The sequence below is a fragment of the Meleagris gallopavo genome, chromosome 2 (genome assembly GCF_905368555.1).
Source record: "Meleagris gallopavo chromosome 2, MGAL_WU_HG_1.1, whole genome shotgun sequence".
NCBI lineage: Eukaryota > Metazoa > Chordata > Aves > Galliformes > Phasianidae > Meleagris > Meleagris gallopavo.
Window position 1 is genome coordinate 66,803,662 of NC_139405.1, and position 17,256 is coordinate 66,820,917.

At 42.3% G+C, this 17,256-nt stretch overlaps 1 protein-coding gene across 2 annotated transcripts in view; it reads left to right on the forward strand.

The window, feature by feature from the left end:
• Positions 1-17,256, forward strand: part of SCML4 (Scm polycomb group protein like 4) — a 35,207-nt gene that overhangs the window by 17,217 nt on the left and 734 nt on the right. Inside the window, exons 5-6 of one of the 2 annotated variants that reach the window (XM_031552521.2) lie at positions 5,947-6,213; positions 13,761-13,906. In XM_031552521.2, coding sequence (XP_031408381.2) covers positions 5,947-6,213; positions 13,761-13,906 — 413 coding nt within the window. The remainder of the gene's footprint in view (positions 1-5,946; positions 6,214-13,760; positions 13,907-17,256) is intronic. The other variant, XM_085218500.1, reaches the window with a different exon arrangement.

Below are 17,256 nucleotides of genomic sequence, written 5' to 3' on the forward strand. Positions count from 1 at the left end.
CAACACTACGTTTTGCAAAATTCTCTAAAACATTTAGATCCTGATGCTAGCTGACTGGCAGCTTCTCCCTGAAGAATGTTGCATTTCAATGGGCAGTGAGGGTGCAGCAAGGTGATGCGTGGTGCAGCAAAGCCTGAGACTGAGCCCTTGAAAACTCATGGCAGCTTTCATCTCTATGTTGTGACCATGGTTTCTCTGTTCACAGTACGTATAACCACAGTCAGATGAGGCTTATGTATACCTTTATGTTGTGACAGATGAATGACCCCCTTCCTTCCCTTGTGGGTGCAGCTGTGTGAATTGTGTGCTCCTATAACTGAGGCAGAGTTACCCTGTGGTGCTTGTGCACTGTAGAAGCACCTGCTAAGAGGTGACGACATATTTTCATTGCACTGCATGTCTGAACAGCCAGTGGAGCTAAAAGGAAAGGGCTGTGCTGTTATCCCAGAGTAAATCACAGAGGATGACCAGAAAAGCCTTAATCCATCACGAGAAGCTCTTATCTGCAGATGGAGGCAAGTAGACTCAAGCTACACAGCAGATAAGGTGCATGGTCTTTTTCTGACAGGGTGGAAATATGTGAGGCTGCTTGGCAGGCACAGGAAAAGATATCTTTTTAATCTTTAAAGGGCTGATGTTAAAACAGAAGATAGCAGTTCTGAACCAAGGCATATCTTCACAATGTTTAATACTGTTTACAACTCTGCTCTCTCCCTCTCTAACTTGCCCCAGACAGAACTGATGGCTAAACTCACCTGGAGTGTTTTTCTCTGCATTTCTGCATTTGTTTTCTGTGTTTTTCACACTTCTCATTACATGAAGGCTGAGATGTGGGTTTCTAACCCTTGCTAACTGAAGCTCATTAGAGAAAAATATGGGAAATCCTCCATGAAGAAGACTGCTTACATGGATCCAAAGTGTTGGTCACTTGTGCCAAGTGTTGTAGCTAAAGAAAAAAAGACAGGAGTGCGTAGTGTGGTGAAAGAATTGTACAGACCATAAGGCTGTGCTTCCACCAGTCTCAGCAAGAGGAAAAGAAATGCAGATATTCAGCATCTGTAGATGAGAAACAGAAAAATGTGGTTGTTTCTCTGGAGAAACACTGGAGTGAGATACCCACTTCTTGGCAGAGGGAAATCAGTAAGCTAAGGAGAAGGGCGGAAACAAAATTCATGATGCTGGCCAGTGAGATTCTGCACAAAGCTGTCCTTTCTTGCTTCCCACCAGCACCAGTGTGCAGGGAGCTGGAGCCAGGACTGGAGCATACAAAATACAGGGGAAAGCCAAAATGTATGAGGAGTCTCTTGAGGAGATTTTGTCGCTGTGGTTGGCTCCTCTCAAAATGACTGGGAGATGACACAAGGCTGGGAGATGACACAAGGCTGGCCCTGATGGAAGGAAAAGAGATGTCTGGGGAAGCTATGATATCATACTGCTTAAAATATTGAGTTCACAGATGGTCAAGCCATTATGGAAAATAAATGGTAGCACTTAAAAGGTGCAGGGAAGTGTCAAAGGGCAAAACCCATCACTAAGTAATATGGGGAATAGGAGACAAGATAACAAAAATGAAGAGTGGGAGCGAAGGAAAAAGAAAGGAAAGAGAAAGAGAGAGAGAGGGAAAGAAAGAAGGAAAGAAGGAAAGAAGGAAAGAAGGAAAGAAGGAAAGAAGAAAGAAAGAAAGAAAGAAAGAAAGAAAGAAAGAAAGAAAGAAAGAAAGAAAGAAAGAAAGAAAGAAAGAAAGAAGAAGAAAGAAAGAAAGAAAGAAAGAGAGAAAAAGAAAGAAGGAAGGAAGAAAGGAGGAAGGAAGGAAGGAGGAAGGAAGGAAGGAAGGAAGGAAGGAAGGAAGGAAGGAAGGAAGGAAGGAAGAAAAAGGGAAAAAAAGAAAAAAAGAAAAAAAAGAAAAAAAGGAAAAAAAAGAAAAAACTCTGCAAAGAAAACGAGTTAGTGGAGAATATAGTTTAAGTAAATAATGTGGTAGAGGATTGCAGGTGGTGGAGGTGCAGGTTTTGAAATAACACAGAAGTATGATTCCATAGTCAAGGGCAGTTGTGCCAGGAAGCTGCCAGCATGTGAAACAGGAAGGAGAGGAGAGGAGAGGAGAGGAGAGGAGAGGAGAGGAGAGGAGAGGAGAGGAGAGGAGAGGAGAGGAGAGGAGAGGAGAGGAGAGGAGAGGAGAGGAGAGGAGAGGAGAGGAGAGGAGAGGAGAGGAGAGGAGAGGAGAGGAGAGGAGAGGAGAGGAGAGTTACTGCGGGGTTCAGGAAGAGTTTTTGCCTACAGGAGAGATTTTAGTAGGGATTTTTTTTTTTTTTTTTTTTTTTTTATGATGAAGAGAGTGAAAGATTATATCAGAAAAATGTCAGGTAGGGATCATCTTTCCTGAGTATACTCTCTTCTCCATTTCCTGCTTCACTTGCAATTAATTTTCTTTTGCTTTCCTAATGCACAATGGGATACACAATTTTTTTTGTCTTTCCGGAGTGCCTCTATTTTCAGATGCTATCAAAGGTCCATTGTATGTGATTCACACATGCACTGTTACATCCACATGGCATCCTGTAGTGGTGTACAGATACCCCTGAGGCAAATGACTTACCATGCAGCTGAGGTGAGAGATAAAACTAGTACTTTTCTTCATGCTAAAGGAGAGCTGTGGTCCAGAGGTGATGGATAACCTGACCAAAGTCATGCGGCCAGGGCTGGGATGTGAGCTGCAAGCTCTCACATTGACTCATCTTCAGGAGTTTAGCTGGAAAACACGCAGGCTGCTATTTTCAGAATCTCAGCTAAATAAATCTGAATTTTTAAACTGGGAAAACAGGCCTTGCTTTTGCTTTTGGTGACTATGTTTTGTTGTGTTGGTTTTTTTTTTTTTCTCTTCTCCTTTGCTACATTTTAAGGTGTGCTGGATGTAACAGACTTCCACTTCTCAACCAAGTTTCCTGTGGACCATTCCTGGAAAGGAAAACTAATTCACAATGGCTTGAGCTTCTCAGGATAGTGAAAAGTTGTAATGGAGACTACTGTGCTCAAAGCAAAGGCTCAAGGCAGCTTTCACCTAACTCTGCTTTAAAACTACCTGCCATTTTTCACTAGAGTGTGCTCTTCTGCTAACCACCTAGAAAAAATACACAGGAGTACAACTGAATACAGAAGGGCTAAGCTACAGATTTATGAAACTGTTGCACTTTAAGCCTCAATTAGGAGTTTTATTTTCTTCTGCTGTCTTACAAAATATGTTTTCTTCTATTTGGTCAAAGTGGGATTAGTAGATGTAAAACCTGGACACACCACTGCTTGAGCTGCACATTGTTCAGCTTCTTTATGGTACAGCTAACGGGGAGCCAGACAGCTGTGAACAAAGAAAGCTTCCACAGTCTCCTCTGAGTTTCTGGATGGTGCAGCCCATTTCTCTCACTGCCTCCAGAGCCACTGTAAGCAGCCCAGCCTGTGAAGTCCAGGCAGGCAAGCCTGTTTTAAACCAAGATTTTCATGGTACTATTCCTCCTTCCCAACAGAGTGTGCCCACTGATCCTCCAGCTCCCTGCTGCTCTTGGCTGAAAGACTCTCCATCTCCTCTTGGTTGAGGCTTTTTAATGCTTGCTCCAAGATTGTTAGCTTCCTAATAGCAGTCAGCACATTCTGTTTTTGCTAATATTTGAGTCTTGTTTGCTCCAGTAATATCGAGATGGTCCCATCTACAATATGTGTTGCTCAAGTTACATTGGCGAGTGCATTTTTACAAAGCAGCCCACACTCAGCGGGCAGCACAGAAGCTGACCAGCACCTTTTAAAAATCCGTGACTTAAAACCTGTAACCACTCAAATGCCAAGTCTCCTTTTTCCCAGTCTGTGACCTGTCTTTCCTCATGAGCTACCTGTGGTCAGGAAGAGGTAACTCCAGCGAGTTGCTGTTCACAGTAACAAACTGAAGCTCCTGCTGATCTATGGCAATAGAATCATAGAATCCTTAGAGTTAGATTTTAAAGGTCATCTAGTACAACTCCCCTGCAACGAACAGAGACTTGCACAGCTAAATCAGGTTGCCCAGGGCATCATTACTCCCATTGTGGAGCCCAAAGCAGTGATAGGTGGAACAAATTCATAGAATCATAGAATCATTAAGGTTGGAAAAGACCACTAGTATCATCTAGTCCAACCATAAATTGATCCAGATCAAGAAAAGAGTCTTAGGCAGAGTTGGTAACAGAAACGACAGCATCTGGTTCTTCATCATATTCCCATACACAACTCATACATTCCCTTCCACTGGGAGACTTTCATCCATGCAGGTCTTATTTTACATAGATTACTGAGAGTCTGACATCAGTCAAAAAATCCCTGGTGTCCACTCACGAATTTAGGAGTCATTTATATCTGTAGTAATAAAAGCTGTATGCTGTTTATTTAGCAGTGCTGTTCTAACGTGCTGTTTGTTGTTTAGACAGTCTGTATCTTCTTCATATTGTAATCATATTAAAAAAGCATTCTTTTCCTGAAATAAAGAGGTAATCATTCACAAGAGGCATAATTATTCCATGTGGTGCAGGCAGGATGCTGCAGAAAGAGCTGTCTTCTTTATGCATAAGAGGCTTTTACTGCAAGTGTTCTACACAGTAATTAAATTCCTTTGAATGAGAAAGCCTGATTGGATTTTCTTTGGTTTACAGGGAGGAGTCTGAAAAGCAAGGTAGTTATCTCAATTGCTATACAATTTTGACATCTGTTGAAGACTAGGGAGAAAGGTTCAGAGTGCCAGATTCCCATCTCCCTTCCCTTATGCTAGTGTTATGTTAGCTGAACTCAGTTGAATTTAGCTGAATTACGCTCTATTTGTGTGGGAATAAAGCTTAGAAACCCTTGGCAGAAAGCAGAAGGCTACCTGCATGCACTCTGCGAGAATCCAAATTATCTAAGGGAGAAAAATATAGTTAGAGGAATGTTACATGCAGTTACAAAGGCAAGTGCCCAAAAGTGAGAAAACTTCACATGGCTGTCCTTCCAATGGGATAGTTGTTTTATAGTGAGTTCAGCCTCGGCCCAGAACAGGCCAAAGTTTTAAGAGGCAGCAACAAGCAAATGAAAAGTCAGATAATCATAAAGCAGGAGTCTGTGTTGTGGCTTGACACGTGAGCCAGGATACTGGTGTGGCACAACTTTTGAGTATTTGAGTTGTCAAAACTAAATCCCATTTGTTTAACATCAATGATTACATGCAGCTGCAAAGGGATTTTTCAAAAGAAAATATGAAGAATGTAAATTAAAAGGAAAAGACTATTACATACAACCTCAACATGTGTTAGCAATGGGGTTTGGGCCTTGTAGCATAAATTACAGTATAAAATCATCCTGTTACTGGGTGTCAGGAGACGTGTGGCATCATACAGGTGATTTCATTCTGCTCGGATGTAGCTGGGGGACTGTACACATAATAAGGACAGTGGCAATTTCAGCAGCTCAGAGAAACATCACAGGGAAAAGGGAAGCACTTTCCTAATCTGTGGAATCCCTGTCTGCCTGATGCTGATGCTTTGTATCACCCAGCTGGATTGGGAATCTCTAAGGCAGAGATAGCATGTATGTGTAGGGGCTGGATTCCTGAAGCTCCTCATCCTCATGTTGTCCATTAGACCTTCGGCCTTGGTAGTGTTCAGGAAGCACCATGAGGCAAGTGAAACCTGCCTTTGCCTTCCCATCCAGTGGGAGTGGGAAGTGGTGGGAGAGTATTGCCCTAAACTGAGACAGATGGGTTGCAACAAGCCAAAACTTCCCTGTCATGATTCTACTGACTTCTGAGAGATTGTGCTCCCCTTTATTGTTTATTAATTCTCAGAAAAGGTGCCTCCTGGGTCTAGCCCATCCGTGCCATCCAGCTGTCTGTACAGAAAGTTTGAAGTGAAGCTAAATGTTGATTCCATTTTACTGATTCTTTCTTTTCTTGTTGAGCAGAAACAGTCATCCCTGAGGACTACCTGGATCCAGCTAATATGAAGCGGTACAGTGCAGATCCTACTGACTCTGCCTTCAGTTGTGTGGGCTCCGTGTACGCCATGCGGCAGAGTCCTGCAGATGGACATCCTGCTGGAGGCTCCTCTTCCTCCTGTGGCCATCGTCCTGCCCCGATGTCCTCAGGGAGGTCCTCCTCTGCTGGCCTGCGGCACCATGCCTCCAGCCCAACAAGGAATGGGACCTATTCTGAAGGAAACACAAGTGGTAATATAATATCTTCCTACTAGCAATGTGTGTTGCTTTGCTGGTGCCATGCTAGGATCTGAACTCACTGCCAAATTTCCAGGAAAGTTAGCAAGGTGCACTTGCACTGACATGCACTCAGACCACACGTACTTCCACTTAGAAGGAGAAATAATAACCTATGTAAACACAAAATCAATCTGTTCATCATTAAGTAAAATGGTGAATGTTTTCTAATGCTGTTATTAATTATGTAAACGTATGCATTATGTATAATCGAGTGGCAATCACAACTGCCATTATCAATTTACAGATATAAATATTAATATATAAGACGTTCTTCCCCAAGATTGAGACTGCTTACAGACAGGTTAATTGCGTGAGAGCAGCTGTGTACAAAGTACCACAAAGAACAAATTCAAATATTAGAGCCTATCAAACAATTTAGCAAAGGATTTTGCTTCCCAGATGTATAGCCAACTTTACCCCTTGAAATACAAACTGCAGCAAATTTTATTTGAAAAAAGCTGCCCAGAAACACATATTTTTAGAAATCGCCTGGCTCACTGCTCAAGGCTTTTTTATCCTTTAGGGAAGAAAAGTCACTAGAAGTTTATCTGCAGATCCAAGAGATGCCACAGGAACCACTGCTTTCAATAACCCTTCCACTCCCCTCTCTTGGTAGTTTTGTCCAGCTATCCTCCTAGGATTTAAACTCACTGAGTTGATCACTCTGCCCATTAAGGGCACTCTGCTGGTGCCAAGCCCTCTTAAAATGGGACTTGTTGCAAGAGATGGCTTCCCACCAGGAAAGCTTTCCTGGCAGCTGAGATGAGAGGAGCAAGTGGGACTACAGGAGCAGCCTGGTGTAAGGCAGAGAAGGGCAGAGGATGGGGTAGATACAGTATCAGGAGCTGAGATGGTGGAAAGCGTGCTTCCTAATCCTGGACTGCATTTGCTCTTCCCCAGCTTTGTGCTATATTCCATTAGCCACGACTTCTTTCACCTCAGAGAAGACCTGGGTTCATCGAATAGGTTAGGTGATTCCCTGAACTTCTGCTAACTTTTTTTTATTTGCATTTTTCAATTTCTCCATTAACGGGTCTTTATCAGTAGCCATTTGAATACTGTCTTCACTCCTTACTAATTATTCAAACTTCATTTATGCATTTTTCATTTTGAAGGTAGATATAACAAAGGAGTTGAATATCTCAGCCATTTTTAAGTCATTAATTTCTTCCCCTTCCTCATTTATTAATGGAATCTACTGTCACTCCAGTTACTTTTTCCTCTTGATATATTTGCTGTAGCCTTGCTGGTTCCCCCTAACCCTTTTGTCCAGCATTAGCTCCTTACATTGCTTCTTGCATTTCCCCTGGAAACTGGAAGGGCTTGTGCAATGAGCCAAGATTTAACAATGTTGTTACTAGCTTGGTTTGAAAATCTTAATCATTCTGGCTATTTCTTCGTAGTGTACAGGAAAATATCAGAGCAGCTGAGACCGAAGTTCTGCCTTGCTGTGCATCTTGTCTCTAGCATGAGGCATGCCCCAGGGCAGAGTTGAGTGCAGGCACAACAGTGCTTCCCCAGCACCTTCTCCACTTTCAGAAATTGGTGGAAGGACTTTGAGCCAGAAGTGGTGGATTCATATTGAGTAACTAGTCATAGGTTTTTCTCCCTTAAATTACCCAATGGCTTATTGAATACATTGCACATTTTCAGCATTAATAATAATAATAATAATAACAATACTATCATGGTAAAGTTCCTGTGCTTAAAATTGCATTATGTGGAGAAAAGCCTTTGTATAATGGATTTGAATCTATGTTCAAAAGACCTGAAGCTTAAAATCAGGGCTTAATCTTGCTCAGCTGTATTATTTTCTCTTCTCTGACTATGAATGTCACTGTTATTTTGGCCAGTTCAGCGGTAAGGACTCCTACAGCTGATAGTTAAGAAGTGAGCATCACCAAAAAAAAAAAAAAAAAAGTTGTTAATCTGTTGATAGCACTTATCAATAATTATTAACAATGAGGGCATGCATGTACAGGAGTAAGTATATCCATATAGAGATGAGTTTGTCGTCAATGTCTCCAACAGGAGGATTAGCAATTGCCTGTGTTCTAAGTGCTCTGTGCACCCTTGTACATCTGCCCCAGTGATTTGTGCATGTTTGTGCCACCACCATCCCCTTTCCCCTGAACTTCTTCACTGCCCCTGGATCTGCTTTCTCTGAAGCAAAGGAGAGCAGTTGGCTCTTGCCTATGGCCATGATGTTTTCAGTGACTGAGATGTACACCACAATGACAACCATGAAGCCAGGGTGCCCACAGATTTATTACTGCAACCCTTCCATCCTTATGGAAACGATGCTACTTCCAGGCAGTCTGCTTTCATTTCCTTCTCCATTTGCCATAGTGTCAGTTCTGTAGCACAGCTCTGTACTGCTGGAATTCCCATTGTGGATTTCTACAAAGCGCTGTTTGCTTCTCCTTAAAGGTAGAGACTCTATTTTTTCACAGCTATCCTATTTTTCATGTATTTTTCTCTTTATACTTTAATAGTAATCACAGCCTTTTAAATATGTATCTTCCCACGATTGCTTCAGCGCAGCTACGCTGGAGTCTGATTACTGTCTTGGCAAAATCTCTCTCAAAGATCTTAGGAATCTGTGCTCTCAATATGATGCTTCTGTGTATGCTTTTCCACTTTCTAGGGACAATTCATATGCTGCTGAATCATAAATGGGTAGAGATGAGTAATTGGTGCATACATGCATCCGTTCTAATCCTCTTCAGTTTGCTTACTTAAAGACAGGGATGGACAGCGCTCATTAAAAAGAGAAAGAATTTATTTCCAAAAAACTCAAGCCAATCCATTTTATTTATTGATATATCAGAAAAATAGCATGCCTTATTTATCAGGGTGGGCAAACATTGTGGAAAAAATCATAACTGCAAAACTTATCTCAGCACATAGCAGAACAAGCTTTTCAAGGGGAATGGATGAGATTAAAACCCAAAGCTCTCATTAATGCGATTGGAAGCATGATGCCTAATTCTCCATGACTATGCTAAAAATTTCCAAACAAACAAACAAACAAAAAAATCCCATTTCAGAAAGCCAGTTGGGGCTACTAAGAGATAAACATGCACTTTGCTGTCATCGTCTGCCAAATTGAAGCTCTTAAAGCTGGGAAGGAATAGTCAAGGACATCATAAACCATAAACCTTTCCAAGCCTGCTTATATAAAGACAAACAAACCCTTTTTCCCAAGTGTGAAGAATTGTGCGTTCAGCCACAACGTAACAGCCTGAGCCTTGCCTGTAGCCTGGGGACTTTATGCAGATTTTATTATCCAATATTAGGAGTTAATTATTACCCCCGAGGGTCTTTGTTAAAGAGACAGTCCCACTTGCTTAATACATTTTTTTCCTGACAGCATTTCAGACACAGGGTTCGAAGGTTGGTTTTTGCAGACGAATGCTGCAAGCACCTTGCAGGGGAGCCAGGCTCAGCACCTCCTCCAGGCAATGGCAAGGGAAGAGAAGCTCAGCCCTGGTCCTGCTGCTTCTGTGTGCACAGCTTGCCAGGTTTTGAGGGCACTTTCACAACCTGGAAGGTTCGACACCTGCACTGAGCTTTTCTTTTTCTCCTTCAAAAGAGAGACAAGGAAAGCTCCAGTAAGCATTTGCCACCAGTTTATGGCTGTAACTCAATCAGCAGGGCTGCTCTGGCAATCGTGGCATCATGTCCCTATGCCACACAGTGGGTGCTGCCTGCTGTCTCAGGAAGCCTCTCCTGCAGAGCCCTCCTCCTGTCCTCACATGCAGTGGGAGGGCTTTTTAAAGAAGTGTTTCCTATCCCTCTGTACCATTGAGGTCCTGCTACTTCGACTTACTTTCAGTGGATCTGCTGCTCCTTATTAACTGCTCCAGTACGATCAGAGAGAGCCTTTTAAAATTTCATTCCCATCCCTTTTCCCTGAGGCAAAGAAATCATTTAGGCCTGCAGCAATATTAAAGTTCATCTGTCACTTCCTTTCCACTCTTATCTATCAATGACCGCACTCCCTTGGGGCTCTGTTTGTTTGCCAAGAACATATTTAGGGAGCCTGTTATTTATCTTTCCTTCTTTCACAGGTTTAACTCCACTTTAGCACTGTATTTTCTCATTGTGGCTCTGCAGCCACTCAGCTGTTGGCTTTCCCTCCCTTCACCCTCCTTTTCAAGAACATCTGGAGCCTGATGTGGGCTCAGAAAAAAGCCTGAGGGGCAAGAGCTCAGCCACTGGCTCCTTTGCACCAACACTGTCTTGCCATTGGCTTTGTTGGGTATTGGGTGCTGATCTCGTACTTCCAGCCATCCCTGCAATGGTCTCAGCTGGGATGCCCCAAGAGCCTTCCCCTGCAGGGAGCTCTTTCCCCATCCTCTCCAGTACAGATGCAGGCAGGAGGGGGAGTGCTTCCCTTTGATTACCTGAATTTCCATATCTCATTCCATTAATTTGACAATTTTTTTTGCCACCTGTCAAAAACAGGAAATTGGATTTGACCTAGATTACGATCTCTAAAAATAATTATTGGTCCTGAGCACTCCCATCTCTTTGTAATCTGAGTATTCATTATCATCTTGATTAATTCTGATGACAGGATGGCATAGGATACCCAGGAGACATGAGACTTCCTCATTTATCTAATTCTTAGGTTAAATGTGAATACCTTCAGATAAGAAAAAATGTATAGTACTTGCCCTGCTGCCATCAAACAACTCTGTGCTTAATATAATCTTTTAGCAAAGTGATGCTATTGAAACAGAGAACTCGTGCCTTTGTATAGGCATGAAGTGATTTATTTTTTTCAGAAATAAAGAAATTGCACTTACATGGGTAAATTACAAAGTTAAAAAGTCAGAATAAATTAGGAAACAAAATACATTTTAAAAGATATGGAAAAACAGATTGCTTCCAACCTCACCAGCTATGAACTGCTTTTGAGATGTCTGTCTGCAAACTGATGGTATCCCCATTTTACTGACAGCATTTAAAAGTAGCCACTTACATGCAAGGAAGTATCACAATTCATGAAAAAGCAGCAGAGAATATAGGACATGAACCTAAGAATATATATAGATTTAAAATAGAGTTAATATCTATGCGTAGTTTTTGTTTCTACGTAGTTATATTATACTGCAGATAGGGGTTTGACAGGATTACCTTCACTTGCTGGAGGCTGGAAGAGTTCTGGCCATGTAGACTCTTTAGAAAGGTCATTTATATATTTCTCTAAAAAATCAGATTTATGCTATCGATTGCTAGACTGCAGAACACTGAGTAGAGTTCACCCTGTCATTTCAACCTTTTCTTCTCACCCCACTTCCTTACATTACCAATATTTTAATACCTGCAGAGGCTCCCAGCTGTTCCCAGGGGCTTGCTACTTCCCTTTACCCTTTCCTGGCATTTCTGGAAGCAGTGCATTCCTGGAAGAAGGGCATTTCTGGGCAGCAGTCACTTGGGCCCAGGGCTGCTCTCCTTTCACCTGGTGTGAACCCCAGGCAAAGCTGACTCAGGTTTCTTTGCAGTCATGCAAATTTAAGGGGAAAAAATGTGATCCTCAGTAGTGGCACAACACGTTCCCTGACCACACTATTGCTGTGGCATTGAAACTTCTGCAATCTTTCAGGCACTGAGTAGCCTTTCAGTCCCCTCTCTATTTTTCCCCTTGCCCTTGGTTCGTGGTGCCCACACTCAGCTTGTGCTGCTGGCATGTCAGACTGCAGCAGCCTCCTGCAGGTGCTGGCTCCTCCAGCTCCCAGGCAAGTCGTGGTTCTCTCACTCGTCCCTGACGAACTTGCTCAATATTACTGATGATCCAGGGGCTGGCTGAAATTGCCCCATACGTTTTGCACTCTTCATCTTCATCACTTCATGCCAAAGAGTCCAGATGGTGTCTGTACCACTGAGTATTGCATTTATTCTGCAAGCAGAGCCCAGGGTCGCATGAGTCCATATGAACACAAATCCTCGCTGTCTAATTAAGAAGACCTGCGGCTATTCCTTGTCCTTTATATCCAGAACAGTGACTTAGCAAATGAGAGTGTAATTATCATGATATTTACATCACATCCCATTATGAAGCCCATCGACCACATTCACACATTCATAGCACTGCTGCTTACTACGGTTCATCCTTTATAACTGCAAAATATACCTCATTACATTATACTGTGGGATGCGGATGCGGCAAGAAAAAAGGACCAATATGCAGACAAAGCCATTATTGTGCATATATGGGCAGATCCTCACTCACATAAATCAGCACGGCTCTATTGAAGTCATCAGAACAAGGATTTACATAAGCCACCAACCCAGCCCACTGCATTTGCTCATATGTATTATCATGTTTTGAGCCACGCGTGGTATTCTCATACATTTTATCCGTTGCTATGAACTCAGAATTTCCCTGGAGGGATCAGCCCTTCACTGCTCAGCAGCTTGAAGCCATTCTGGTTCCCCTCCTTGCTACCTGGGGCCTCTCCAGGCTCCAGTTTAGCTATCCATGGTCTCCCTCTGTTTGCACTCTTCTGCTTCCCTTTCTGTCTCCTGCAGTGCCTGCTTGCTTACCACCTGCACCTCTCATTGAAAATTGAACCTTAGCAGAAACTGATGAGCAAGTCTTGGCAAGTAACATCTCATCCATTTCTGTGCTGCTGCCTGTGAATATAAAGTTTGCATTGTGTGGACACAAAAGCAATAAACAGATTTCCTGTAACCTAGCATAATACAGTACTTGGGATAGTGAAACCACGTAAGGGTATATGTATGTGTGCAAATTATACACATCTAAGGCTAAGATTTATAATTCTGCAGAGACTAAGAATAAAAACATAAATGCACTTTCATTCCGATATGCCTTTATTCACTTGATTTAAAGCTACAGCAAGTCAAAGTGACCTTAAATCATCCAGGGCTTACACCATTAAAAAGTCACACGTGCAGTGTTCATCTCCATGTATTTTAGTAGGTCTCCAAATAGGCATTCACTGGGGACCTTCAGATTCACGTGAGCCTAAGATTAGCAGAACATTCACTAGGAACCTATCTCTAAGCTTCAAGAAAAGACTGAATGTCCGGATGCAAAGAAATAAAATATTTGCTATATCCTGATTTTATCTCCTAGCCTTTGCATTTAATAGCAAGCTCCTTTGTTTCATACCTCCAGGTGGGAGGGTGGTGTCTTCTGGAGTCGAGATCCCCACTGCTTGCAGATCAGACAGCAGGGGCAGCTCAGTTTAAGAGGCTGGCAGCTGGCACATTGTTCCTTCCCCAGCAGGAACCTGAGGGTTTCATGTTTTTTTAACACAATTCACCAGCTGGGATCGTACCTCCTAGTAAGCAGTTGGATCCAAAACTGCCAAGTTCCTTCTCTCTCACCCCATCAGCTCAGGCTGATACACACAGATCCAACATCCAACACGTGGGGCTGCTGCACTGCTGCATGCCCATAAACCAAGGAAATCATTGCATGCTTTTGTAATGTGCTGTTGTGGGCTTTTTTGTATTGATAGCCTCAAGTCCTTCACCAGAACAACAAGACATGGCTCGGCCATCAAGCAAGAATCCTTTGACCTGGACCGTGGACGATGTGATTTGGTTTGTGAAGGATGCAGACCCTCACGCTTTAGGCCCCCACGTGGAGCTCTTCAGAAAACACGTATGTAAAGGCTGCTCTTAGTGCTTCTACAGGATTTAAGTCACCTGCAAGGGAGACAGCCAGCACACCACGTGCACCCTGTCTATGGCTGCTACAGGGAGTGCCTGTGCTCAGATGGTTTGAGCAAGGGGCCCTGCAAGGGGTTCACATCAAACAGGGGGGCTAGACTGAATAAACATTCACTTATCCCTCAATAGTAAAACCCTAACAACATGCTCATTATTTGTTCTCACTATGCCAGCATAAATTGTTATGCTAAACCTAAGAGAAATCACACAGGATCTGGTGTTTATTTTTCAGCTGTCCGATTGCGTGGCAAAAAAACTTTGCTTCAAAGACTTTTTTTTTCAGGATACCTGCGATTCCTCTCCAAAGAGCTTTTATATATATATCTATATATATATATATATATATATATATATATCTATATATATATATAGATATCTATCTATATATATATATCTATATATCTATCTATATATATATATCTATATATCTATCTATATCTGTGGACATTTAGCAGCAGAAGCCTAAAACAGCCAAATTTGTGAACTTTTGGACTTTCAGTATTATGTAACTATATAACTAAATTTAAATGACCTGCTGACTTACTAGGGAATATGATAGTTGCCTTCATTAGTAGACTGTAAACACATCTAATCAGGACTTTCTTGTTTTTGCTGGAGCTGGTAGCACCACATGTAACTACATCTTCAGCCTCATCCACCCTTCCTTAACCAATTCAGAGCATGAGCCTCAATGGATGCTCACCACAGTCGGACTGAGGCCATCTGACATCTGCAGGCAGGGCGATGGGATGAGGACAGAGCAGGCTCAATCATGCCAGGATCAAACCTTTGAGTGCAGGCCTTTCTTTCCCTGCCTTCTGCAGAGGAGTCAGATGGCCCACATTGGCCAAGTAGGTATCAGGAAGATAAATGAGGCACGTGTAGACTTAAGGAAACTTGCTTTGACATGAATTTTTGAGACTTGTAGAAGCAGCTGTGCACCAGTAGAGAGAATTGCCCTGGTGTATGAAGTGCACACTCCCAGGTAGAATATTTAATCTTGGCTCACTGGGCCTGCTGCTCTGAAGCATGCCATGCTACAATACTGTCACTACTCTGTGACCAAAGAGACCAAGCTAAATTGCCTCTGAAGACTGTTTCTGTCAGCCTTTGTCAAGCACCCAGCACCTCTACTCTAATACTGGGCTCTACTCATTATTGGTTTCCTTGTAAAATGTGCAGTAGGTTTGAGAACCTGGGTAAGATTACCACACAACTCAATTCAATTACGCCTTGGAGTTATATATGCCCCTGCAATTTTTCAGCCTTCAAATCTCATCTGGATTAGCACGGAGACCCCAGGGGTGAGAGACAAGTGATTAGTCCATTAACCTTAGCCATATCTCCCTGTATATTCAATCTTTCTATGAAGCAGGTGCATAATTTACTTAGAAGCACTTACTGTCATTGACAAGGCCCAGTTATCACCTGAAATTGTTGCTTTGGCAGTCAGCTCGTCTGAGCTACGACACTGGGAGGGAGAAGGTGGTGGGGCCACGAGGAGGGAAAGGGTGGGGAGGTATCCTGCATATTGACAGAACTCTTTCCCATTGCTATATTGGTCCACGTGAGTGCCGACCACAGTGCCCAGAGCCATTCTCCTGGTTGTAGGGAGGTGTAGCCCACACTTGCCACAGCTTCAACACACATCACAGGGTGTCCATGGCTCTCGCTCTGCTATCCTCACCAGAAGCAGAAGCTTCAATCAACCACCAGGTGCAATTCTTGTGCTGAAGGCGCGGGACTTGATCATGGTCCACTCAGAACATGTGCAAGAAGCTGGCATGAACTCAGCAGTACCCACTTCTTGCAGTTGGAAGAATATGTATGTTCATATTCATTGTATCATTATCTTGCAGCTCATACATTTGCTGTCCCCATCTCTTGCAGAAAAACAGCAGCACTCTAACTTGCAGTGGGCCAGATCTCAACTAAAGTGAAACAAGCTAATTGCATTGAATTTAACAGCTCTCGATCTGATTCAAGATCTTCTACTGCAAACTTGGGAGCCATGCTATAGAATCCTACAGTTTTTAATTTTTTTTTTTTTTTTTTTAAAGGGATGACAGTAATGCTGGAGAGAAGCCAAGTCAACAATCTATATAGGGATTTGGCTAATTTTGGGGTATTTTGAATTGATTGGATATGAATTCTCCCTCTGGCATACTCTAGTCACGGAAGTTTAGCTTTGACCTCTAGTCCATCATAACAGAGGAAATAATGAAACGTTGAACTCAACATTTAGAAACAGTTACATTCACACCAAATACCTTGACAATGTTTTACCCAACAGCATCACAGCTCCAGGAGTACGGTTTTCTTTCTTAAGTAAATATTAATTTAAATATGATAACTAATCTTCTTTTCCTTAGCTTCTTTAAAATAATGGGAAGGAGAGGAGGAGAGCAAAGAGAGTTTTTGTAATGGGTGGAGTGGGGGTTGCAGAATGAAGAGCATCAATTGATTGAGTTAATCAGAAAGTGACCTTAACTGCTCATCAGCTAAATCACCTGCTGAATGGAATAATAATGATCAGGGCAAATTAGGATCCATAGTATTGCTTAATTAGTAGGTAATGGATCAGAGAGGAAAAAAGCACCGTGAAAACCATCAAATACAATATATACAGCATTAGTGCTCCTGTGTGGATGCCTGTATTTATGCACTCATATTCATTAGTTATGTTTTAGCTCTCCAAGTAACAAAGTGAAATGAAGACCAAGAGGAGAGTTATTATTTTTAAGCAGATCTCCTAATACATTTGGGGGAAAAAAAAAAAACAAACAACAAACAGGCAAACTCAGGAACAGAAGGAGGGCATTGTATTTGGAAGCTTCTGTGCTTTACAGTCATAGGAGAACCCACAGTGAAACAGTGTCCACCTCTTTGTACACCAGTGCTATTTGGTGCTTGATACAGCATTTTGTAGTTACAAAGGTTTTTCAAGCCAAAAGTCTGGTATAAACAGATGAACTTGGTGACAATTTCCACCAGTTATGTGGGAGTTAAATTAAGTTCATATAAATATTATTAATAAATCAAATTAATTATGGTACTACTGCTTTCAATTTAAGAAATTAATTGCACGTATCACTGGGTGTAAACGTACTAAGGATACACAAAATATGCAGATAGCCAGGAACAAAGCTGGACCTGAGATTCAGAGGTGTGCTATTAGCAGTTCATGAGGCCACATCCCTCTGTCCCTCTGTCACTCACTCCTTTCTCTTAAGATCAACTGGTTTTCTCAGAACTGGACTTAGAGCAAATCTGATGTTTAAA